Source organism: Daphnia pulicaria, chromosome 3 (assembly GCF_021234035.1).
Source record: "Daphnia pulicaria isolate SC F1-1A chromosome 3, SC_F0-13Bv2, whole genome shotgun sequence".
Lineage (NCBI taxonomy): Eukaryota > Metazoa > Arthropoda > Branchiopoda > Diplostraca > Daphniidae > Daphnia > Daphnia pulicaria.
The window spans coordinates 9007994-9032810 of NC_060915.1; the positions used below are offsets into that span (position 1 = coordinate 9007994).

General features: G+C 37.2%; 5 protein-coding genes and 1 long non-coding RNA gene across 18 annotated transcripts; 3 read left to right on the forward strand and 3 right to left on the reverse strand.

Moving 5' to 3' along the window:
• Nucleotides 1-4250: 4250 nt before the first annotated feature.
• LOC124329254 lies at nt 4251-9303 on the reverse strand. Of its 12 annotated transcripts, none has more exons than XR_006916676.1 (8): nt 9222-9303; nt 8443-8603; nt 8207-8384; nt 8060-8143; nt 7861-7949; nt 6233-6289; nt 4598-6164; nt 4251-4534 (listed from the first exon to the last, which is right to left on the reverse strand). It is a non-coding gene; the product is annotated as an uncharacterized LOC124329254 (long non-coding RNA). The 12 variants fall into 12 exon arrangements; XR_006916680.1 differs by having other exon boundaries at nt 6233-6317; XR_006916683.1 differs by having other exon boundaries at nt 6233-8143; nt 8207-8265; nt 8340-8384.
• A 1594-nt stretch (nt 9304-10897) lies between these two features.
• Nucleotides 10898-12386, forward strand: LOC124329426 (gastric triacylglycerol lipase-like). Its single transcript, XM_046788487.1, has 9 exons — nt 10898-10922; nt 11022-11170; nt 11243-11326; nt 11389-11544; nt 11633-11717; nt 11842-11942; nt 12015-12059; nt 12128-12211; nt 12306-12386. The coding sequence occupies exons 1-9, from the start codon at nt 10898-10900 to the stop codon at nt 12384-12386; spliced, it is 810 nt and encodes a 269-aa protein (XP_046644443.1).
• Nucleotides 12387-12722: 336 nt separating this feature from the next.
• Nucleotides 12723-15893, forward strand: LOC124329037 (dual specificity protein kinase Ttk-like). The gene is made up of 9 exons (XM_046787969.1): nt 12723-12880; nt 12948-13238; nt 13298-14393; nt 14458-14606; nt 14662-14828; nt 14882-14973; nt 15027-15134; nt 15195-15545; nt 15610-15893. Exons 1-9 carry the CDS (start codon nt 12831-12833, stop codon nt 15631-15633), a joined length of 2328 nt encoding a protein of 775 aa, XP_046643925.1. The 5' UTR covers nt 12723-12830; the 3' UTR covers nt 15634-15893.
• A 99-nt stretch (nt 15894-15992) lies between these two features.
• Nucleotides 15993-18456, reverse strand: LOC124329080 (rab-like protein 6). Of its 2 annotated transcripts, none has more exons than XM_046788058.1 (8): nt 18178-18456; nt 18012-18118; nt 17693-17916; nt 17491-17631; nt 17217-17426; nt 16935-17152; nt 16715-16868; nt 15993-16650 (listed from the first exon to the last, which is right to left on the reverse strand). In XM_046788058.1, the coding sequence occupies exons 1-8, from the start codon at nt 18308-18310 to the stop codon at nt 16131-16133; spliced, it is 1707 nt and encodes a 568-aa protein (XP_046644014.1). In that variant the 5' UTR covers nt 18311-18456; the 3' UTR covers nt 15993-16130. The 2 variants fall into 2 exon arrangements, with proteins under 2 accessions (XP_046644014.1, XP_046644013.1); XM_046788057.1 differs by having other exon boundaries at nt 16715-16871; nt 18178-18455.
• A 723-nt stretch (nt 18457-19179) lies between these two features.
• Nucleotides 19180-21820, reverse strand: LOC124329062 (negative elongation factor B-like). The gene is made up of 11 exons (XM_046788017.1): nt 21383-21820; nt 21284-21323; nt 21078-21226; nt 20961-21021; nt 20781-20902; nt 20183-20677; nt 19973-20123; nt 19833-19912; nt 19673-19774; nt 19393-19611; nt 19180-19327 (listed from the first exon to the last, which is right to left on the reverse strand). The coding sequence occupies exons 1-11, from the start codon at nt 21662-21664 to the stop codon at nt 19205-19207; spliced, it is 1824 nt and encodes a 607-aa protein (XP_046643973.1). The 5' UTR covers nt 21665-21820; the 3' UTR covers nt 19180-19204.
• Nucleotides 21821-22061: 241 nt separating this feature from the next.
• On the forward strand, nt 22062-24739 carry LOC124329064 (malonate--CoA ligase ACSF3, mitochondrial-like). Its single transcript, XM_046788021.1, has 8 exons — nt 22062-22597; nt 22655-23108; nt 23172-23372; nt 23435-23580; nt 23720-23856; nt 23965-24073; nt 24145-24323; nt 24399-24739. The coding sequence occupies exons 1-8, from the start codon at nt 22228-22230 to the stop codon at nt 24606-24608; spliced, it is 1806 nt and encodes a 601-aa protein (XP_046643977.1). The 5' UTR covers nt 22062-22227; the 3' UTR covers nt 24609-24739.
• Nucleotides 24740-24817: the final 78 nt, after the last annotated feature.

The following is a 24817-nucleotide window of genomic DNA, read 5'->3' on the forward strand; positions in this document are numbered from 1 at the left end:
ATACAATTCCTAAACAAGACTTGGGATAAATTAAGAGGCAATGAACAGAAAACTTATAAAAAGAATTGTGTTATATTGTCCCACCTCCACCCACAATTCCACCACATATTACAGTCACATACATACATACATACACTTAGTTAACCCGTTGGCTGCCACGCCATACAACCCGTAGGTTGTTCTTCTACTACTCTACGCGTCACGTCTGAAGGATCCATGACCAAGTGGGACTTGCCATTGCTGACAAGTCCGGGCTGACACGGTGACAGGAGAAGATGGAATGCACAACCTCTAGAATCCATCACCGTATCGACAAGGGGGAAGTCCCTATGGTGCATTGCCTAACAGGGCCTTTCGGCGAATCTGGGGCTGGTGCGACTGTCCGACCCCGCGGCATGTAAACCACGAGACCGAACAGCGCGGCCCGTGCTAAGGAGCTAGGGGAGAACAAAGGCGTGGCAGCCAACGGGTTAACTAACACAAACGAAATAATACCAACAATACGATGATCCACGTTGATGACGAGTCTGAGTGCCGGTCACGATTGTCCCTTTCCACTGCCAGTATTTTGTTGGCGCATTCTAATTCAGATTAAAAAAATTAGATTGGAATACAATACACACAATGTAAATGTGAGTAACTTATAAATAATGAACTTACATCCATTCACTTCACCGAGTTTCGTTCGTACCAGGAGCAGGGGCAACATCCGTCGGAGACCAGTGACGATTTTTAAAGATGAGAAAATCCATCTTCTCGACGTCTCCTCTGCATTGCCTGAATAAAGACAAAACAATTCTTATTAAGTGACATGCCAATAAAAGTTACATAATAGTCACATAATACATATAGGTTCATTGATCTGGATTTTTTGCTCAAAACTTCAAAGGTGCGCTTTAAATTGCGTAAAATCTACCTAGCAATATTGAAAACTGTACACATAATAAAGCTCACTTGCTAATCTTTAAAAAAAAAATTCCGGAAGTATACCGGAAGTAGCAACAGCGCCTCGACCATTGAGCTGTCGTCAAATTAAACCCCATATTCGTGATCTACATGAAATTTGGGGTCAATTGGGTGTGAATTAAACGAAATCCAAAATTTGGCCAAAATCGAGAATTTTCCTGAACGTTCAGGATAATTCTCGAAACCGGAAGTACGCGTACGGACAAATAAAAACATGAACTTTGCCACAAATTTGACGAGGATCACGAATACGTGGTTCTTTTGTGCGTCGAATGAATATTTACTGAGCTACGGACTGAAATGAGAAAACCGGAAGTAGAAAAAAAAGCAGTTATAGAAAATTTAACAAGTGAGCTTTGTTGCTGCAATAGTTATCGTCAGTTTTCACTAAAAAATTTCCTCGCAACAGCTGCCGATAAATGTTTAAAGAGATTTGCTAAGTACTGAAACTGACTGTTTTGTTTTGACAGTTGAAAATTATCGTAAAGCCATCTAGCGTTAGAAAAAAGAAACGTCTAAGTAGCACTTCAGCGCGCAAGAAGGGCCTGATTTTGGAATTATTACACAGACAGAGAGTTTAACGCAAGTAGATTATTGCTAGTAGATAATCTACGAAAATAAGTCATTGTCGGGTACCTGGCCACAATCCCGTGGTGAGGAGTTACTGCAGGTGTGTCACAGCAACTGAAGTGAACTAACTCGCCAGTGAAGCGAGAACAGTAGTGTAGCAGCATCAGAAGCAGTGAAGCTGGATGAGCGTACGTTGTGAAGATAAGGATGGAGCAGAACGTTGGTGGAAGTCCCTCTTCTGTCATGGAAAAAAGCCAGCATTGGCCAAGGATGTCAATGCCAGGACCACATGATTCCATGAAGAAACTGCGTTGTAGATTGATACTATGGTGGCTGGGCAACTTCTCAGTCATTAAACTCATTGTAGCATGGAAAAAGGTGATAATGATGCTTACCTTTATCATTTGGGTGATGTGGGTGATGAATGCACATGGCAACTTCACACTCCTCATGTAACTGAAACTCTACATTGCAATGAGATAAGGAAAATTATCGACATTATTTACAAATTTACACAACATTTTTCCATGAAAAATAAAACTCTACCTATTTCTCAGCTGGGTTGCCTTCTAAACAGATGTAGAAACAGTCATAATAACAAACATGCTGTCTCACAGGTTCCACTATCAAAATCATAAGATTCGGAAAAGATAGCAAGAATACCCTGTGTTATATGAAAATATAAATTATAACAGTCTTAATGCTTCATTTTTCTGGTGTGGTAGTAGTAATGGGAAAATACCTCATCTCGGCACATTTGTCTAAAATTTTCCACTGTTGTGGGCTTCAAATATGAGTTTCAGGCTTTTGGCAGCATAAGGATCCAATGGATGGAAAGTGACTGAGCACTAAGTCGACACTAAGTAACTTGTTGGAATGACTGAAACTAGGTCGAGATAAACCTACACAATCAAAGTTCAATTCTAAATTTGGAATCACAGAACAATAAGTACAAAATAGCAACAATTTGTTTCGCCACGTTTCATGATGCAGGCTGTCTTCGTGCGACGTGAGTCGTGACAAAATCAATTGAAGTCAGTGGCATCTAGCGGTCAGTAAAGAACCAGTACAAAAGAACAGCGCTCCGAATGTGACAGCTTCGTCTGGCAGTTTTTTGCTCTTAGAGGAAACTTTGAATCATAAGACATCATATGAGTGGCATGAGTTACTTACAAAAATCAAAACAAATTCAAATTAGGATTTTGAGGTAACTTTACGCACACAACAGTCAAATTAGATAACGATTCTTATTGCATTCTTGGCTTAATGTTTTCAGAGAATTTCAGCTAAAGTTTCCGAGTGACCTAGGTGCTTGTGTCAACAGATAACAAGTGGTATACAATCCAATAGTGCAAGGCAAGCTATGTCTTTCATAGACAAATAGTTTATTTTTGCAAGGGACTGATGTTGTCTAGAATTTCGAATTATTACTGTGGCATGTAATGTATCACATTTCAGGTTAATGTTTTGCATTCAACTCGTAGTTAATCTCCAAAATATTGCCGGCTTCCGCAGATCCAATTCTATGCTGTCATTTATTTTGAAGACAACTGCAAGACAATGTTACCAATCAAGTGGTTGTGGTGACCACCATTTAAGCTCTAATATATAGGGAAATGAAATATTGATTTGAAATAAAATAAAATTTACTCTCCTTTCAGGTTTTATAATCCTTCGCCGCTGTTATATCGTTAGGAAAACCGACGAGAGATTGCTGGAATTGAAGACTGATAATTTGTGTAGACGTAGATAAATTACAAGTGCAAATCTGGGCTCCCTTTTTTAATGTGGCCCCGTTTCAATAACTAATCACTAACCAACGCCCGCTGATGGTCACTCATCCGCTGTGATATCTAGGAGGATGAGTAGGGCTCTGGTCGAACGGGGACTTGGAAGGCGCATGATCTGAGATTCTGAGGAAAATTTTTGGAGGGTCATGAATGAGTTTAATAACTAGGAATCTTACTATTACTAATCGCTCTCTAGCAAAACTGGCTATGCACTTTTCTCTCTTCTACACAGGCCAGGTAATCTCTCTGGTCGCAGTCAATCAAGGCAGTATTTCCCCGTCTTAATTTGTATATGAAAGTCAGCAAAGTATAGACATTTTATGCTTACGGTAAAGAATAATTCTGTGAATGTAAACATAATTTAGAAAATGATACGTTGATAACTTTATTAAGTAAAATCTACAAGTGTGATTTATTTAGAATGTAATAAAATATGTTTGTATTTAATAACTGGTCTGGAAATTGGTTTCGAAAAGAAGGAAATGAAATCTTTACATGTTTATAGATAGTTAAATATTTTGATTATGTTAAGTTTGCTAAGTTTTGACATTTTTACAAAACATGAATGTTTCAATTTTGTTGAAAATTGTTACAGATTAAAAAACTTATAATAAGTCAAACATTAAAATGCGTGGTTTAAATAACCTAACCGGCTAACCTAACTAACCGAATCCACATTTCAGAGCTTTTACGCGCAAAATCAAGATATTTTTGACACACTTGTTGGTTTTTAGCGCACATTCATAAATAATATGCTTCATACGATCTTGTCTCAAATCAATGTCACAATCAATTCCCATTACAAGTAGACCTTAGACATAATTAATTCTACCGAGAAGACGCGAAAACAGAAGCAAAACAAACATTTTGCTCAAATCACTTGCATAGTCTCACATAGAGAATACACTTAATGAGTACACTATCGATTTTGTTTAAGTTCTCCTTAAACCTGGGAACAGGCAGGCATCAGCACATTGCACTGCAACACCACAGGAAATTTCATTCATACCTCAAAGGCTCAAACAAACAGTGGGAAAGCCTATTATACAAATCAGATATAAAGCAAAGACAATAAACAAGTTGTTGTAAATGTGCAAAATATGCAGCTTCCCAATTTATGCAGTTTGCAAGCAGCAAGGTGGCAAATAAAAATGTTCTGCATAAGACGGCAACAGCAAACAGGTTCAACTTAACCTGAATGACAAATCCTACCAAAGAAAATATATATGTATATATTTGTCAAAGAAAACCAGCAGGGAAGTTTTAAATACCTTTAGAACATTTTGTAAAACTTGTGTGAAATTATAATTTTACTGGATTTAGCCTACTGGATCAATAACAGTAAAGTAATTTAACATTCCAAACAATTAATGGAATCTGTTTTAGAGATTGACTAATTTAAGAAACCTTAATTACTGTAAAACTAATAACCCCTTACTGAAGATTGAAGACCAATGTTATTAAAGAATTACCGTTCATGGAGAATTCTGGTAGCAAGTGCCTTTGATTAATAGCTACATGTGACCATGTGCTGTGTTCTAAAAGACAAGACAAGATTAACCTATGATTAAGAATCAAGAATTAACTATAACTATAAAAAAGTTATCATAAGTCATAACCAACAAACAAACAGAGTGCAGTAACTTTTCACAAAGCAACTGCGCTTTGAAGAAAATGACAATCATTTTTTGTCTTCAACTCTCTGCTGCCACACCTGGGCCCAAAGAAGACAGAAGACTGGTGAACTAAACTTGCCGAGTCCAGCACAAGTTTCTATAGAAATGGTCTGACCTAGCGTTGTTATCGGTGGATGCTTTGTCGAGAGTTGAAAGCACAAGGAATGGAAAATCCACCAATTGCACACATACTAACGAAACGAAGAGTAGGAAAATTGTAATTAATGTAAGCCACCATGTTGAAGATATAATAACAATTTGGCGTGAAACTGAACGTGATACCCGATTATGGAAAACATGTAGACTGGGATGAGAGTCAAAACGGCAGTGAAAACGATGGATCTGCCGTTTCGGCTCACTAAGTGGATAACATCGAGCAGCCTCTCCTCGCAGTAGACGACGTCAAAACGACCGACATCATACGACCGAATCCTTGTAAATTGTTAAGAGTTCTTCGAACCATTTTTCCAAAGGTGAATGTTTGGGAATTGGAAGCTGTAACCACAAACTATTCCTATGTTTTAAGTAAACATTCCAGATCACTCTCAGCTACTTTCCTTTTAAGGCTATGATTAACTTAACCGGAGATGGACAAGACTAGATGTGCGAGCATGATGGTTATGTTGTTGATACGGAATGTTCCGCGTGTTCGATTTCTACTCCCTCCACAATCTACGTCCTATCACTCCCACCGTTTCCCATGTCTGTCTGTATAAAATAACATACACAGCTACTAAAACAAATCTAACTCTACATTTACTAACATTAGCTAATTCTCTGTGGCATTTAAAACCCAAAATGAAACTTGAGATAAACTATTCAGGGCAAGCCAGATAAACTGTACCGGTATCTCCATTGTCTGACGCTGAGGTCGGATATGAGACCCGATGTACCAAATAAATACGTGACAGTTTCATATAAATCAATAAGAGAAATAACAGTTTTACCTCGTCAGAATGTTGTTTCCAGATTGACGGGAGCGGAGTGGCGTCCGATATGAAATGGTGAGTCGACAGGGATCTCATTTGATGTACTCGGAATATTTGGCTGAAGAGTTATGGTGTTCTTGGCTGGATCCCCAAATGACAGGAGAGTCATTATGTCAGAAAGTTGGTCCTATGTGAGATGTCTGCACCAAGTCATAAAGCTGTCCATTTCTTTGCTGGAAATATGTAAAGAAACAATTGCTGTGAATTTATTGCTTTAACTAACATAGCAATAAAATTTCACCTCTATCCGTCATCGGCATGAAGCTGAATGTCGACGATTTTTTAGTTGATAATTTACCTTGATGGGACAACAGGAAAAAGGTAGACTAGAAATAGGAAAAGTAGACTAAGAGATAAATGTAAGCCATAAACTTTGCCGGTTAGACTAAAAACAGTTACAGATTTACTTACACATAATTTTAAATTTGGTCCGTATAAACTAAGAACTTAACAAAAAGTAAACATAACTTTCGACATTTGTTGTTCGCCATGAGCGCCATTAAAACGACAACAATATACCATTCGCCATCTAGTGTTACAAATTTCCAATCTATACCATTAAAACGACAACAATATACCATTCGCCATCTAGTGTTACAAATTTCCAATCTATAATCACGTTTAATTTTGCACCGGAACTCCACCGGAAGTAAGAGTGTCAAATCAAATTGCCAGATTGAAAGAAAAAAAAAACAAAAAAAACATGATGAGTTTGTTATGATCCTTGCTCTGGAAACTCCAGGTGTTCTAGATAAAATTGCACAGATAGTCTTCGACAAAAATCATGGTCGGACTGCTGGTGAACATAGCCTTTGTTCTCGTGCTCCGAAAGTTTTGTTGTCGTACTTTTCGATAGAAAGTTGTTTGGGGATCTCGGATTACATGCAGGCGGGCGTATTTGACAGGCGTGACCGGCTATTGCGGGTCGCGGTCAACGTGCATGTCAAGCAACAACAGACAAAACAATGCTTGTAGTGCAATGCCATCCATCTATGAAAAGAAAGAAAAGAAGCGCCAAAAGAAAAAGTGGCCGCCGGCCCGCCGCATACTTGAGAATAAGGTCGATGCCGAAATATTGCGAAAGTTGATTGATGGCCAAATCCCAATCAAGATTCCAGGCACAGGTTGCTTAATTAATTCGAATTGGTGTCCGTAGTAGTCCAGACATGTTTTCATAAACGTAGACGTCGTATCAACAAAAAGCGTCAAACTTCCGTTACTTCCCTTTCGTCGGCGTCAGTGAAAACACGATGGCCGACACCCGATCTCCTGGGTACTGAGTCAGTCACCGACGGCGTAGTGGAGCGTGAAATGTCGAGAGGCTTCGCAGGACCCATAAAAATTTTTATTTAGCCTCGTCAAAAGCTTTCGTCTTTTTCCTAAAATCAACTAAAAGTAAATTATTACCGATCGAAGAGCACCGCTTGCCGCGGTCCAAAAGAGCGAAACCCTTGGAAATTCGTAGCGGACTTGTTGAATCCCACTCATGGCGCGTGAGTCGAGATGGGCGGCTCCAATTAGACGGAAAATGGAAAGCCCCGTCCATTGTTCTCCAGAAGTCAATACATTTTACTCGTTCAATACAACCAAAAAATTTTGAACCTGCCGTTCGATGAGCTACTTATCGAACCGCATAAAAAAAATCATGGGAGTGTAGGATTCTATTATCCTATTACGCTATGTAGGCTAATATGATCGACAATCGAAGAAAGTTTATACCTGATGTGCCCCCATATCTGGCTTAATATGTTAACAAAATTACTAACTCTCTTTACTCACACCTCTACTAACAAATATGCGCTAAATACATATAAAAGCCAAAAAAGCAATATAAAAGATAAACAGGTTAAGCCAAGCCAGATCAACTACCTGTCGGAAGACGTGGGACAATCGTGCACGCGTCGTTGTACTCGAATGTTGACTACTATTGTAATAGTTCGGCATAAAAGATGGCGAATCTTGAACGAAACAAAATTTTTAGTTATGATGCGCATGGCTTTATAAGCCTTTTCTCGAGATAGAAAATGGATAAATGCAAAATCACGCATCATTTGAAGCTTCTACATACTGTCATTAAAGGTGTAGTTAAATTTTCACGAAGAACTTGTTCTGTAGTTGTCAGCGACAAGTTGCAGACGTACAAGAACGTAACCTAAACGAGATACAAAATATTTAACTACAGTTCAGTTAAACACGATTAATGTAATTATCATACCTGCGACATGACGTCTTCATCGATTTCATTTCCCTACTCGATCCAGTCGACAGCTATCTCTGTTCCCCACAATAAAATGCGGTTAGGTATCAACTTTCTACGAATCTTGGAAGCTGCACGATGATTAACGTACTCGACAAATGCAAAACCGCGATTTTCAGTTTTATCTCTGATGTAACTGAATTCAAAAAGTAAGCTTAAGGTTAATTAGATACAAGTAATTTTAACAAACTCACCTGAAAACGATGACTTTGGTTACGCATTAGGATAACCTTTCCGTTTCACCTTGAAGTTCCGATTGTAGAGAAGATTCGATTCAATTCATCTTCGAAAAGATCACGTGGTAATTTTCCCACATACATGTCGATACCTTTGGGAGGTGGAGGGTCTTCCCTATCTGTTAAAATAAAACGTGGGCATTTAGGCCTACATCACCAACTTATCTAAAACAACGTGCTAGAGGTAAATTTAAACATCCTAATACTTGCGGCTTTTTCTTAACTTGCTGCTAACACTTCTCTCAACTTGACAATCTATGTGTGCCAGATAACAGGTTAACCATTTTGTTTGTGTAATAGGATATTAATCATAAATATCGCTGTATGTTGAAACAAGGTGGAATTGTGGACAGTGGGACAAATACAAAAATTCTACATTACATTTGTTTTCAAATTGTGTGTTCAATCTTAAAAGATTTCAGCCAGACAAGTCACAGGAGGTTCTGATTAGAGAAGACACACATTTAATTTTGCTAGTAAATTCCAAAACAAAACTTTTAGCCAAAAAGTCTTGCAAAGTAGAGCTACTGTTGTCTAAAAATTGGCCAATGCACTTTCTTCTTCAAATCATTACAAATTTCCTTTGTCCTCTCTACTTCACAGTTCACACACTTGTGCCATTAACATAACAAATATTACAGAAAAAGAGCTTGTTTAGCTAAATTTTAAAAAATCAAACAACTACTTGACTTAAATTCTTTTACAATGAGAACCATGATGAGAACTTCAGAACTTACAAAACTGTGACGTGTACATACGTGAAGTTTGACCATGAGTAATGTAATGAGTAAAATGTCTGTCCGTTCGACAGGTTGTAGAACTAAGAGAAGAGGTGCAGACGAACTTCAAGGAGAAGTGGGAAACGGTGTTGCCAACTTGCCATTTTCCGAAGCTCAACGGCGCCTATTTTAAAAATCATTTTAATTGTTACGCACTTAAAATGAGCTCAGAAAGAATATGTTTAATAATATACGTAATGTAAAAAAAAAAATCATTCTAAACTGAATTTAGATGCTAAATATTGCACTAAAAACTACAAACTTCTCTCATACTACAAAATACGTTTCCCTGGCGACAGTATAGGCGACCGGTTTTAAATGTCAGTCGGGACAATCGCTCAAAGATTTTGTGTCAGTAAAGTCGAGTAAATATATCATCATGATATTCACCCGACTGAAGAAGCATTTTTGGTTTTCATTTATGGCAATAGTTTTCTGTGGTGCGTCTTACAACTCAATTAAGCAACATCAATATTCATTTAAATCTCGCGCAATATTAAAAAATTGGTGGAGAAAAGCGGAAGAACAGAAAGTGAGATTATTGGATCGCCTTCCTACGAACATTGAACGTTCGTTTACACCAGTAAGTTATCTAACACACGATGTCTAATGATAAATTAAAAATTCTTGTATACCTGTATGTCAATATTAATATTAACGTGAAATGTAATAGCCGCAAGTCATCAAAAATCGTGGCTTTCCCGTCGAAATTCATCAAGTGACTACGGACGATGGGTTAGAAATTTTTCAAATAACAGTTGATGTGATATGAGATCGAACAAATTGTTTTAATATTCAGTGATTGGTTTGTATACAGATACATTTTGGAACTTCACCGAATCCCACCCAAATCATTCGATACTCTCAAAAAAGTTGTATTTTTACAACATGGAGTAATGCAATCGTCCGGCACTTGGGTAGTTAACCCGTCAAGTCGTTCCCTCGGTAAATATTTCGACGTAATATTTCTTTTAAATTATTTACGCAACATCTAAATTGTTAAAATGGACCTTGATGTTGGTTGATGCACTAGAATTAGGAAAGGATGGTCTTGTTCAGTCTATATGGTTCAACGAGCTCGCATCTAAGGGATCCGTATTCCATGAGAGGTTAACGACCCGTATTTAGCGGAAATTTCTCGAAATGTTCTCGTTTTTTTTTCTTTTTACTTATTTTCGATATTTACCACCTACTTTAAGTTTGATTTATCACTACAGTAAAAATCTGCCACCATATAGATTTTATACCTTTACCTGGGTTTACTTCTTCTTTATTCACCTTTTATTCTATAAGTTCATTGCTCCCTTCTTTCCCTTCTCCTGGCGGTGCTTGAACCCTTTTGATAAAGCTGAATTCTTAAATCTACAATTAAATCTTAAAAGTCTTAATTGGTTTTTTTTTGTGGTTATTTGGTTTAAATGAATTTAAAAAAATACATTTACTATTCCTTAACTAAATTGCTAAAATGCTAGTTGAATCGTTTAGCTAAATTTATTTTTCCATTCAAATAAAACTGACCAGAGCTTTCTCTTACCTTACCTCAGCAACTTTATTAGCGGAACAATCCTACGACGTATGGCTCGGCAATTTTCGGGGAAACAGATTTTCAAGGAGACACACCACCCTCAATCCCGATGAACCAGAGTTTTGGGAATTCAGGTAACAGTCTCTATTGCAAATGTTTTTCTGGATCAAAACTTCGACTCGACTCAAGACTAACTCCCATGTTTAATTATTGAATTAGTTGGGATGAAATAGGAAATTCTGATATCCCGTCCATGATCGATTATATACTGAAGGAGACGGGTCAGCCCAAGTTATCCTATATTGGACATTCATTGGGATGTGGGGTGTTTTTCATCGCTATGGTCAAGCATCCAGAGCTTAATGAAAAAATAGAAATTATGGTAATATTTAAAAAAATAATAATAATAAAATTGACACTGGTCCACTTAGATTCTTTTAAACTTATTTTGTAGGTAGCCCTTGCACCACTGTCGTCATTCGCTCATTTTACTACCGAATTTTTGCGCGTTTTGACTCCATTTACTAACCACATTGAGGTTAGATGTCCAAATTTTAAATTTTAAAATCTGTTACGTGTATAAACTATTCCCACCTATAGGTTGCGCTCAACGCTGTTGGTGTTCATGGATGGCTTGACAGTGAAGGTTTCGGTGATCGCTTTTTGGAAGTGATATGCGAACAGACTTACATTCAAGCGCGGTATTGTAAAAATTGGTTCCGTGCGGTTGTAGGCCCCAGTGAAAATTTAGACCCAGTAAGTTGTTATCAAATATTAATCCAATATAGATAAGGCATAATACAATAATTTTTTTACCTTTCTTTTTGTTTGTTCTTAACTGTAGACTCTGATCCCACTGTTTGATGCAAATTTTTTACGCGGAACATCTGTGAAAGTTATTGCTCAATTTGCGCAAAACTACAACGCGGGTAGGACTACATGTGCAAATACAATACCGGCTATTGCTGCCCTATTTTTTTGTGATGGCCAGGATTTACTTGGCCTCATGATTAACGATTATTTATTTGCGTTTAATTCGCTTCATTTGTACAGGTAATGTATTTCAGGCTTACGACTTTGGACGAAAGGGTAATCTGCTACGCTACGGATCAATTAAACCGTTTGAATATCACCTTGGAAATATTACAGCTCCGGTATTTATATTTGTATTAAATGTATATGAAGTTAAATTGGAATCAACATTTTGTGATACCTGCTTTGCATAGATTTACGTCTTCTCTGGGGGAAGGGATCGATTAGTTACTCCAATGGTAAGCTATAACTATTTTTCTTTCCTTGTTCAATAAAGTAAAAACATCTGAAATTTTTTTTTACTCAGGACGTGGATTGGCTACTATCCAAACTAACGAATATGATAGGCTCTGAGCGTATTAGTGATTACAGCCATTTGGACTTCATATGGGTAAAAAAAAAAGAAATACTAGAAGAACAAAAATTTCCGATAAATCACAACCGTATAAAACCGTAACATATGTTTATGCTTGATGCCAAAACAGGGAAATGATGTAAAAGAAAAATTGTACGACAAAGTCATCGCTCTTTTATCCTCGCCCTCGCCGTTGTTTGCGTCCATCTGAAATCACGTATTCACCTATAATTTAATTATTTAAAAAATGTGAGCTGTAAAATAAAAACTTTACACGCGAATTTGCTGTTGTTTTTTACTGCTGTTGTTAGTTGTTACTACGCGACAAAATATGTTTGAATTACTTAGTTAATATAAGCATATAAGTATTTCCGAGAGGGTTTTAGCCACTGAATATTTTCATTAATTAAAAAAAAAGTTCATGTAAAACAATCTTCCTAGCAATTAGTTTGAGGTTGTAAATTAACTTAACTCTAGGCCTACATGAATTCAAGAAAAAAAAAGTGGAAAATCGTCGTAGAATGACTTTCTGAATTCCATTTCTGTGAAATCTGGCAACAGCCGAATGCAGACAATTCAGAAAAAAAGTTTTGAATTTAACTGATGCGGTAGAGAGCGACCGTTAGCAAGGAAAAAGTATAAAGTATTTAAAGCAATGTATGGACTTATAAGAAAAGAAAATATTGATAGCAAAAAACCACCGATGTAAGTTTTAAGTAGTGTCAGCAAACTTTTCTCTTGGTACTTGGTTTATACATGTGTCTATTGACAGAATAATCTCTACTGGTGCCACCCCTGGTTGGCAAAGACCAAGTCCCACTTCTAGTGATGATGTTACAAAAGGAGAAAATACACAGAATCATGATGGAGGTACAGGAACCAATTCCAGTAGATATGCAAGGAAGAAGAGTGGTTTGAAGCCGATCCGCCCATCCAGTGTGTCTGCTTCCAATCTCAATCCTATGACACCAGGAAGGCCTCAGTTGCCACGGACACCCAGACTTTGCTTCAAAGAAAATGATAATTCAAGATTTGGAACACATGATTTTCCATCAACTCCAAAGTATTTCTTAAAAATTTCAAGTTAAATTCCACTGTGTAACTAACTCCTTTCCATGCAAGGTTTGGTCGTTCTGAATCAACACCAGAACTTCACAGGATAAGAAAGTTGGACCACTCTCTTCACATGGCTGAGAGAAACACCACTCAAGAAAAAGCACATTACAACAATGTTCTCCAAGAAAGTAATGTATCCAATCTTTTGACTCTCACCAGTGATTCTCTCCCAGATATCTTTCGTAAGCCTATTAGCCAACAGCAACATGAGGTTCCACTCAACCTACAGTCTAAATTTGGCAATTCAGAAGATAAGGTTTCAAAATGGGGTTATGGCCCTTCCTCCACAAATACCCAACAAGGTTTTGGCACAAAAATCAATCATCCAGAATCTCAGAAAGAGTCCTCCATCAAACTAGTTACTGAAAGACTTGGGATAGTAACACAAGTAAAAGAAGAAGTACCTTGTGCTGATATTCTAAAACCAGATGTTCCACAGATACCTCTACCTGAAGCAAAAAATGAATTTGTTGCATGGAACCAACCGGAAAAGTCATCCTTTTCGACCAATAAGTTACCATCTGTGCATTCGGAAATGGAAGAAATATATGCTTTCACCAATGCCAAGAACAAATCAGGATTGAATTCTACTTCAGATACAGCGAGCGCTCTTGGACTACCGACACAACCGACTGTCAAAATGCATCCTTTAGATCAAGCGCAAACACCACTAGCTAAAAAGCTGACGTGGACTGGACATTCATCATTTAGTACAACCAAAATACGAGAATCATCCCTAGTTTCGTTAGCTTCGACTTCGAATACTGAAATGCATAACGATGAACAAAAACCAACACTCGGCATTTTATTACCCAAAGTACAGACAGAAACGTCTCCAATTTTCAATCTAGCAAGCTCTAAACCTCCGCATCCAGTACCTATTCAACCAGTGGTAAGCGTCGTGGCAGAAGTTCAACCAATTGCTCCCATCCAACATCACGTAGAGCAACAAAGCAGATTAATTCCCCCAGTTTCCAGCAACAATATTTTACCCCCTCCAAATGCTCGACCGACTCCGAAAACCAAGCAGATAGCAGTAAACGGCAAGGTTTACAGCGTCATGAAACCGCTTGGGCGTGGGGGATCAAGTGTCGTATATCAGGTTGAACTTGTAATCTTGCGTTACTCATTTTTTTTAGATTTATTTATTGACTTTTGAAACGCAGGTACTGAACCAAGAAATGACTGACATATTTGCCTTAAAAGTTGTTCGTCTTGATTCCGTTGACGAAGTCACAGCTGAAGGCTATATTAATGAAGTCCGGCTGTTGAAACAACTACAAGGTTTGCCTCGCGTCGTCCGCCTTCTTGAATAGTAAGTTAATTGCTACTATGTGCCCTCTAATTCGTAAAGTAATACAAATCTGTAGCGAGTACAACGAAGAAGAAGAGAAATTGTTGTTGGTAATGGAAAAGGGTGATACCGACTTCGCAACTGTCATCCGGACTCGCACCAGTCTCAACGCCATCAACCCTACCCTGATTCGCTTTTACTGGCAGGAAATGTTAGAAGCTGTGAAAGAGATTCATGACAAGAGTAATTACTGTTTCTATTATTAGTCTGAACATTCATTAATCTTTTCGTTGTAGATGTGATTCATACAGATCTGAAACCGGCTAACTTTCTTTTGGTCAATGGAGGCTTAAAGTTGATTGACTTCGGTATTGCCACTTCTATCCAGGTATGAGAACTGTTAAAATCTTAAACGAATCGATTTAATCGTTTTCTTTCTAGGCCGACATGACGTCGATAATGAAGGACAGCCAGTGCGGTACATACAATTACATGGCACCAGAAGCAATCAAATCTGCTACGCCTTCTGGAACGTACCAAGAGTATAAGGTATGTTGAATTCTTATCCGTTCGAAATCTTCGTATTAATATTACACTATTGATATACAGATAAGCAGGAAAACAGACGTGTGGTCTCTTGGCTGTATGTTGTACAGTCTCATTTACAAGAACCCACCTTTTAGCAAGTTCAGGGACACGATCGAGAAAATCAGTGCCATCGTTGATGAGCGTCATGTTATAGACTTTCCTTTGACGGCTGATCCGATGGTTATAGCAGTTCTAAAAGGCTGTCTCGATCGCAATCCGCGCAATCGACCATCAATTGAGCAGCTTTTATCCCATCCATATTTGACATGTACAAGTCAGTTCCCGGTCCAATCCTCGAAGAACATTCCCCCTCAGCTGCGTATTCAGCTTGAATTTCTACTAGAAGGTGGTCAACTCACTGAGGAAGTCAAGGTAATTAGACATCCTCAAGTAAAAGTCTAAGCTTACATAAACTTACTGCTTCGGCTTTTCGCAGGAAAATATTCGACAATGGATGTGAATTACTTCCATGAGCGACTTCCATGAGCGACTTCCATGCAAGCAATACTGTATCAGTCATCATTATCAAATTCATCCCATATTGTCATTTAAATATTGTTGTAATATCACATATACATAACCCTTTCCCTGCCCTTCATTAACTATCTTCATCTCGCAATTATATAGCGTCCGTTTTTTCTTCTCTATTGCTTTCCAGTTCTGTATAAAATAACATAAGCCAACTTTAACGGTTATAAAATAAAAATAAAGTTAAGCGGCGTTAGAAAACTCATACATTTATTAAGCGGCAATTATCCAAAATTATTTAAGGCTTCATGTTTTTTTTTTTTTTTTTTTAACTAATAAATAAATGATGGCCTTTGTCAACATATTTTTGCATTTGAAAAGCTTAAGAACACATTATACCTTGTACACCACTTAACTTAAAATAGAAAAGTAAACAAATCGATATTGTGGTCTAAATGATTAGATAATAATAATAAAAATGAATATCTTTTAGAGTTCTTCGTATTCGTTATAAGGACGGGATTCCTCAACTACATCGGAATCCGGAGCAGGACTACTTGAGGTTCTTTCATCCTTTGATGATTTTTTGGATTTCCGTTTGCTTTTTTTTTCTTTTACTCTTTTACTCTTGCCTGTCACTTCAAGGGACAATTCTTCGAGCGAAACGTCTACCGTCTTTGGTTCAGGAACTTTTCGATTGACAGATTCATTGTTTTTCAGGGAACTCGATGATGAAGAAACTTTCAATTTTGATGAAGGTAATTTTTCAGCGCCATCATTGAGCCAGTCATCTAGGTCGTCCTCGATAGTAATATCTTCAACCGTTTTATTCACTTTATAAGCAGCTGCTTCTTTTTTATCGGCCTGTGGAACTGGCACTTCTTCGTCCGAAGAAGAATCTGAGATCTGTGTAACAGGATTTCCAAACTCAGATGCTCGAAGATAATCCTCATCATCGATTTCATCTTGAAAACCCATCACCATGGGATTGCCTTCATTCTCAGCATCACTAAATTTCCATTTTATGCTTTAAAATAAAATATTTATTAATTGGTAATTTTTGTTTCTTTTACCTGTCTGAATCTTGCTCGACTAAAACCCCTTTTACCATTGAACTAGGTATTTCGTCGACGGAAGACAGGAAACCCAAGGCTTGCTCTCCGTCGTCCCCATCGACAATAAAGTCTTCGACGCTGGAAAATTCGTTCTCCTTTTTAGTAGAATCGCCTGCTATAATGGACATAATATTTTTTTTTTTTTTTTTTTTTCAAAAGATTTCAAGGCTTGGCTTACTATTCACGGTCTGTGTTGCATGTTTTGGTTGGTCTATGGAAGATTTCATTATTTTAGATGTGGTTGCTTGAACTGGATTGACCGCCGCTTGCGGTTTTGCGGCGGGTGCGGATGATATAGGTGCGTTAGGAGCAGGAGCTTGTACGGCATTTGAGGCTGTAGCTGCGCTTAGTGAATCAGCTGTTTGCCGTCGTTTTTGAGTAAGTAGATCTAGAAATCTGTCAACAAAAAGAAACAATACAAATAATTCGAAAAAAAAATAAAATAATAATAATCATTTACTTATCATAGCTAGCATCATCCGTCTCTAAATAGAGATCAAGTTCCTCATTAGTTAGAGACATTTCTTGTAAATTTGTTTCTAACTGTTTAAGGAGAGAATCACGTTGCAAAGCTAGGAATGGTAAGTTGAAAAATTTATGAAGAAGCTTTAGTCCAAAGCTGTTTCTCATAGAGCTTTCGCCGAATCGAATTTGGGCATCAGTTTTACTCCTAGATTCAATAAGTATTCGAAAAGAAATACAAAAAAAATTGTTAACTTTAATTATTTTCATACCGATTTAAGCTTTCAATAAAAAATTTCACGTCGTCTTCAGAGACACATCGATGGTGTCCCATATCTCGATGATTTGCAAGCACCATAACGGGAATGGTTGTTGGAATCTTTGGAAGTTCTCGTTTAACGTAGTCAAATGTCCTATTGACCTTGAAATACATTAGTTAAAGGCTTACAATAATATTTCAACCTGTACACTCACCATTGCTTTGTAATATCTAGCATTATAATTACTCCATGCGTCCCTTTATAGACATCAAGGAACTCTGCATCTAATGCTGGTTCTTCAGCAAGAGATGCAGGAGTTAATGTATTGAGTTTCAAGCCTTCCAAAGGTTTTTTCTTTTTGCCCTTGTCAACAACATCCCACACTTCTACTTTGACTATGTCATCTGTTGCTTTGTAGCTCCACTGAATGCTGGCAACCTATGTTAAAATAGGTTTTCAGAAAATCCCCCAACATTTATGTTTAAATGGATAATAAGGAACCATTTGTAAAAGAAAAAAAAAAAAAAACTTGCCTGTATTTCTTGAGTTGGATCATAATTGTCTATGAAAGCTTTTCCCTGAAGCCTGTGGAATAGGCAAGATTTACCTACATTTCTGTCACCTCGTATAATTATCTTCACTGTAAATAGTCTGAATTAAGGACAAGATCATTACGGAAACAAAAATTCACTATCTTACTATTATAATGCACTCCTTTGGCAAATTTCTTTTGTAAAGATGCATGCATTGCTTGCTGTCCTCCAGCTGGAGTTTTTCCATTTGCTTCATTCTTATTGTTTCCTGCAGCTAACTTTTTTAAGGCGGAAAACATCTTTAGTTGCTTAAAATTTAATTAGAAAATTTAAAAAAGGATTGCCAGTCCCCTTTAAAAAACAAACGTATAAATTTATATGATAACACTAATCGTAAACACATCGAGCAGAAGGCAGAAGACGACGTCGGGACAAGCTGTCAAATGTAATGTAAACTCGGTGTACACACAAAATGATAAAATACGTAGAAAACTAAAACTAACCTAACAATAATAGTTTTTTATTTAGAATTTTATTTTTATTTTTATTCCCATTCTTAAAAATTATTTTAAGATTATTTTCATTTCTAAAATATTAAAAACAAATTCGGAAGGCAACTGTGTTGGTCATAGCGTCGTCTTCTGCTTCTTTTCGTCGCACAAAATCACGTCAAAATTCGTTCGTCCAACAAGTTCATATTTCATTGAAATTTGAAAAGTTTTGTTGTTTGACAGCGCTGCTGTCCACTTGAGAGTACACGACTTACATTTGTTTAGTTGATATCAGACTAATATTTCTGCCTTTTGTTCACTTATAAGGCCTGACAAAGTGACAAGTCTTACCTATACAAAATGATCGAGATCACCTGCAACGATCGTCTTGGCAAGAAAGTTCGAGTCAAATGTAACCCTGACGACACAATTGGAGATTTGAAAAAATTGATTGCTGCGCAGACAGGTACTAGATGGGAGAAGATTGTTCTAAAGAAATGGTACACTATTTACAAGGATCACATCAAACTGGAGGACTGTAAGTAGTTTTTTAATTTGATTTTTTTTTATGGCTACTCCATATTGACTAAAGTTTTATTCTCTTATGATAGATGAGATTCATGATGGGATGAATTTGGAGCTCTATTATCAATAAATCATCATTAAATCTGTTTGAATGCCTGACCAATACACTGTTTTATTCTATATTGACATTGGAGTAGGTACATTCATCATCAACACAGAGTCATCATTGTGGACTCCTTGAGTCATAGATGATGGGTTCAGCTGGTATGATTCAATTCTTTGCTCCAGTTGCTTATAGACCTAAAGGCAAAGCACATTTATGGACATTTTAATTTTTTTCTATGCCAATATAATAATATTTTTACCTGATGCATGATTTCAGGGGATTGAGGATTTGGTTGAAGTGCTTTCATTAAGGTATCAAGTCTAGCAGCAGGTAGCTTATGGTGAACATACCACACAAGTTTTGTTAAATGTCTGACGACATTCTCCTTGCCAATTGATGTAAAAAAAAATTCATCAAAAACAACTGTGCAAAACATTTCATTGACAAATTCATCCTGCATTGGAATCAGATGGGCAACCTATTTTCCAGTTATAAAGTTATTTACTTTAATGATCTAATAGGTAAAAATAGGATATTACCAAAGTGTGAAGGAAAGGATCTTCGAATGATCGTTCGCCGTGACCAACAGCAAGCGTGCCCAAAACACGAGTTAAAGCCACTTTGTCTCTACTTCTTGCCACCTAAATCCGAGGAATGAAGGTAATAAATGCCATTGTTCACATATAGTATAAATAATACCTGGAGAGTGTAATACATTGCTAGAACACAAGGTACACTACTTTCAGATATGTATGCTTGGAATGCATCGGGTGGAGGTCCTATTATTAGAATCATTAAGTAAACGTGCCTTGAAACTTCACAGTAATGGTTACATGTACCTGAATGTTCGATAATGGTCAAAGCTGATTCACGTTCATCACTGGGTAATTTTGAGTTTAGAGATCGGACTTGATCATCCACCATTAGAGACATGAGAGCCGGAAGAAATTTCGTGACAACTTGAGAATCAAGCCGTGGTTCCCGAAATTCCTGCACAAGATTACTGAAATTAATAAAGGAATAATGGTTGTTTTGAATCTTCGTCCTACCTGAGAATCGATCATCTGCCATGCGCTTAAACCGAGCGCAAGCATCCGTAACAACAAAAGTAAAATATGGTGTTCTCGAGGCAAACTTTCCGATGCAACAAGGTTGTGCAAAATCTTCAACGATGACGTAGCTAAGAAATGGACGGCATAGGGATCGCACAGCATCATAGACAGATCTCCAAGAACTTGCTCCTGGCCACTTTTTATACCGTCGAGAAACGCTTGAATCTCTCGAGAACGTTTGGTGTCGACATTACGTTCCCTTATGCAAGCATCCACGCACCAGGTGAACTTGTGACATGGATCAACGTTTGTAATTTCTTGCACTTCCGTCTCATGTAGAGCCATAAGCAGTTCAGCACGCAAAGTACAATAATGAACGTTACGAGTACGTAAAAATAATGTTCGTAAGAACTGTAAAACCATATCGTACAGCCGAACGTTATTTCCGATCATATGCGCAAGCTTTTGGACCACTTCTCCTTGGCGGCGAACCTGGGAATCGAAAAAGAAAGATATATTTCTCTCCTTGACCAATAAAAAATGTATATATTTTGTCGTAGTGCCACAAAGACCATTAAATACCATTTAACTTTACCTTAGGAGATGGCAGGAAAAACAAATTTGTCAGATTATTTTGATCAAAGAGAAGTTGTTCTTTTTCCTTGATATATTGACTGAGTAAAGGTGATACCTCATCACCAAAAAGGGATTGGTTGTCTAAAATTTGAATGAAAAGTTATAATACTTGTATTTGAAATGTAATCTAAGAGGATACCTTTCCACATTTGCCTCTTAACCACAGTATCACAATCATCATAAAGTTCTTTGTCTTTCACCTGAGATTAATCATTTCATTAAATTCTGAATTCAAATAAAAAATGTATTACATTACCAAAACTTTGAGGTATTTTTCATCAACATGAGAAAGGTGTTTCATAACTGCCATAACAACTGGCCTTAGAGCTTTAGTTTTAACTACAAGAAAGCTTTTGTTCAGCAATTCTTTCAATTTCTTGTCTTTCTCTTTTCCTTCTTTTTGGCCTGAAAATAGTTAATGTAAAATAAAAACTGGTTTTAAAATAATTAAAGATGCATTACCTAAATCAGCAATTTGGGCCAAAAGCTTATCACGAAGTGCCTAAAAGCAAATAAATAATTGAAAACTAAGTGTGTTTTAAAACTTTTCATGTAAACAACCTCCATGACAGATATGTGGAAATCAAGCCGCTTTACTCCGTGTAAATCCAAAAGTGGCATCATTGGTCTTAAAGAAGGTAGAAGTATTCCATTTTCAACTTGAAATTCTTCGATAGCTTGAAGAGGATCACTACACGAAGTTAAAGCTTCTCTGAGAAATGTTCCTCCGGGTATTCCAAGGACTTCAAGACCAGATGCAGATGGAGTGCTGGTTGATGTTGTTACACCAGCCGGCTGACCAGCTGCATTTGGAACTGCCGAGGAAGAGGGATTTCGACTCATAATTCAAAAAATAACGTTTCACACGTAATGTATTTCAAATTATAATATCGCGAAGAATCAGTTTCTTCGCGCAGTTTTCACTTTTCAGTGTAACTCCCGGACAGGCGGACACAAATTTCCAAACAACAAGTTTTTGTTGACAGTCTAGACAACGTTGCCATTTCACGAGTATTATAGAGCATCTAATTAGAAGATTATTTAATTCCAAAATAGCGGGTGATTGGTGACCCCAACTGTAATTTTTTTTTATTTTTCCCCTTTATGTACATAACATTTAAAACAATTATAGACAAAATTGTAAACGATTGTGCAAACCTGTTTGGCTCTTTGTCTTTTTGACTTGCTATATTTGCTAAAGCCTAAAGGGGCCAGGAGCTACAGCAGACGACATAAATTTTTTTTTTTTTGTAAAGAAAAACAGTAAAACACCAGTTGTTTCTATCCAGGCTTTCAAGGTTACTTCATAGGATTATTAATATTCTTATCAGATTCGAATTTTGTCTCGACGTGCAGAATTACACCTTTATAGATGATAAGTTATCTCACGATTTATTACTTGACTGATGAATAACATGACGATGCTCTCTGTTTTTCTAAAGTCATTGAGATCCGGTGTACTTAATTCAACCCTTCGAAGTAGACCATACTCTATCAGTAATACAGATCCTCCAGGCAGAATTCAATCCACGATGGAAAATCGTGGTATCATTCCTGCACATCAAATTGCTCTTCAACATCTCGATCGAGTTGCTATTAAAGACAGTCATGGCTCTCATACCTATTTGGATGTGTTACTTAAAGCCATTAAGTTGTCAAATATGATTAAAAGTTCTATAGGTCCAGAAAAAAATCAAGAAAGAATTGGCTTCCTCTGTCCGAATGACTCTACCTATGTTATATCTCAGTGGGCCTGTTGGGCGGCAGGGCACATTGGTATAAAAACATATATCAAAACATAAAGTTCTCTAATAATGATTATTTGTGTTGCAGCTGTACCACTCAGTCCTGTTCATCCTCCTTCTCTGTTGGGTTACTATGTCAAAGACTGTGATGCTGCCTTAATAATTGCTTCTCAAAGCCATTCCCAATTGCTTAATGCTGTACAAGAAACAGTTGGTCTGGATATAAAATCTGTAATTCTAGAAGAATCATGGCAACAAACCATCAACCAAAATGTTACACCCACCCAACTAAAAGCCATTCTATGTGACACAAAGCCGATGGAATTTTATCAGAATTCTGATGCTATGATACTGTATACTAGTGGAACTACCGGCAAACCCAAGGGAGTTCTACTGAGTCATAAAAACATCGATGCTCAGGTACGAATGTTAATTGAAGTATGGCAATGGTCCAAAAAAGACGTCATCGTTCATGCGCTTCCACTTCATCACACTCATGGTGTCATAAACGCTTTGCTATGTCCCCTATATGTAGGAGCCAGGTATTCGAATTCAAATGAAATTACTTACTAATATGGACATTAAGTTGAGCGGCTTCATTTCAGTTGTATTATGTTGCCCAAATTCGACTCGAAAGCAATTTGGGAAAATTTCTTAAATACTAACGTAAGTCAAGAGGAAAAGCCTACTCTGTTCATGGGTGTGCCTACAATGTACAGCAAACTACTCTCACATTACGATTCCACTTATGGGGAAACTCAACGGAAAAGGGAATATGTGAAAGCTAGTATTTCTAACAACATTAGGTATTTCTTGTTAGATTTGAATGGGGAGACAACAAATAATTTGTTTTTATTTCTTCTCATAGGGTTATGATTAGTGGGTCTGCAGCTCTTCCTGAGCCGGTGTTTTACAAATGGAAAGCAGCAACTGGAATTGAAATTGTGGAACGTTATGGGATGACGGAAATTGGTTCTGTTTTATCTATTCCTCTGGAGGGAGAACGACGCCCTGGTAAGGTCCTTTGGTTCAGCTTAACACCACTTCATACACTTATTAACTAAAAATTACCAATTTAAAAAAATTAAATTTAAAAAAAATTATCCATACAATCATAAATCCTTTGTTAGTATTTCCCTTTGTCTTTATTAAGGTTATGTTGGAGTTCCGTCGCCTGGTGTCAGCATCAGATTAGCAGAATTTCAGTCTTCTCCTCTTGGATCCAAAGCTAATTATCAAATCTTGTTCGAGACCAGCTACGACCAGTTTTCAAAAGGCTACGCAAATGATGTAAGAACACAATCAGTTTTTTCAAAAGCCTTTGATTGAATTCTTGCACTGCTTTTTTTAAAAAAAGCTTCGATTACATATTAAAAACCATGAAATCCTATTTGTTAGAAAGTCGTAGGAGATCTTCTTATCAAAGGGCCAAACGTTTTTAAATGTTATTGGAACAAACCAGAAGCCACAGCTAAAGATTTTACTGCGGATGGATGGTTTCGAACTGGTTGGTTACTGCTTATCTGCTTTTACTTCAAAGGGGCAATTCGTGTGAATAAAATTTCGGTTTATTTGTAGGAGATTCAGTTCAATTTGATAATGGTTATTTCAAGATCCTTGGCCGATTATCAGCAGACATTATTAAATCCGGCGGATTTAAAATTTCTGCTCTCGAAATCGAAACCCATCTGCTTGGTCATCCCGAAATTGCAGATTGCACGGTATTCGGAATTCCTGATGTTACTTGGGGACAAAAGGTACCACACGTTGATTCACAAGCAATTTAATTTATTTGCCACCCACTTCACCTGTGTTGATTGTCTGCTTCATAGGTAGCAGCTGTTCTTGTCCTGGCGAACCCTGAGATGAGCATAGACTTAATAGCTCTTAAACAATGGTGCAAAGAAAGAATGGCTCCTTACATAGTGCCAAGTGAATGGCGAATATATTCCGAACTACCCCGTAATGCGTTGGGTAAGGTTAATAAAGTAGAATTCGCAAAAGTAGCATTTAATGCTAATCCAGGTTCTAGCAAACTTTGAATATTTGTTTGCTAGGTGCTATTATGTATACTGTTTAGCATTGTGATATGTCATAACAGGCGTTGTATTTTGAAATTTATCTTTGTTTGTACAATTGCAATTAGTTATACAATACAATTCTTGAACCCTAACTCCCGGTTAACATCCCGTCAGCCGTCATTTACCGACCTCGTCATAAATGGGGTGTGGGAACTGTTTTTGTTTGTCAA

Bases quoted from the DNA above. Each gene is read 5' to 3' on its own strand.
- LOC124329426 (XM_046788487.1), top strand. From the start codon at position 10,898: ATGAACCAGAGTTTTGGGAATTCAG. The intron at 10,923-11,021 runs GTAACAGTCTCT...GGGATGAAATAG, and splicing joins CCAGAGTTTTGGGAATTCAG to GAAATTCTGATATCCCGTCC. The intron at 11,943-12,014 runs GTATTTATATTT...TGCTTTGCATAG, and splicing joins TTGGAAATATTACAGCTCCG to ATTTACGTCTTCTCTGGGGG.
- LOC124329037 (XM_046787969.1), top strand. From the start codon at position 12,831: ATGTATGGACTTATAAGAAAAGAAAATATTGATAGCAAAAAACCACCG. The intron at 14,394-14,457 runs GTTGAACTTGTA...TTTGAAACGCAG, and splicing joins GATCAAGTGTCGTATATCAG to GTACTGAACCAAGAAATGAC. The intron at 14,829-14,881 runs GTAATTACTGTT...TTTTCGTTGTAG, and splicing joins GAAAGAGATTCATGACAAGA to ATGTGATTCATACAGATCTG.
- LOC124329080 (XM_046788057.1), bottom strand. From the start codon at position 18,310: ATGTTTTCCGCCTTAAAAAAGTTAGCTGCAGGAAACAATAAGAATGAA. The intron at 17,917-18,011 runs GCAAGTTTTTTT...ATTTTAACATAG, and splicing joins ATCCAACTCAAGAAATACAG to GTTGCCAGCATTCAGTGGAG. The intron at 17,153-17,216 runs GTAAATGATTAT...TTTTGTTGACAG, and splicing joins GATGATGCTAGCTATGATAA to ATTTCTAGATCTACTTACTC.
- LOC124329062 (XM_046788017.1), bottom strand. From the start codon at position 21,664: ATGAGTCGAAATCCCTCTTCCTCGGCAGTTCCAAATGCAGCTGGTCAG. The intron at 20,124-20,182 runs GTAGGACGAAGA...AATCTTGTGCAG, and splicing joins GGCAGATGATCGATTCTCAG to GAATTTCGGGAACCACGGCT. The intron at 19,328-19,392 runs GTAAAAATATTA...CTTTGCCTTTAG, and splicing joins CCCCTGAAATCATGCATCAG to GTCTATAAGCAACTGGAGCA.
- LOC124329064 (XM_046788021.1), top strand. From the start codon at position 22,228: ATGAATAACATGACGATGCTCTCTGTTTTTCTAAAGTCATTGAGATCC. The intron at 23,109-23,171 runs GTATTCGAATTC...GCTTCATTTCAG, and splicing joins CCCCTATATGTAGGAGCCAG to TTGTATTATGTTGCCCAAAT. The intron at 23,581-23,719 runs GTAAGGTCCTTT...GTCTTTATTAAG, and splicing joins GGAGGGAGAACGACGCCCTG to GTTATGTTGGAGTTCCGTCG.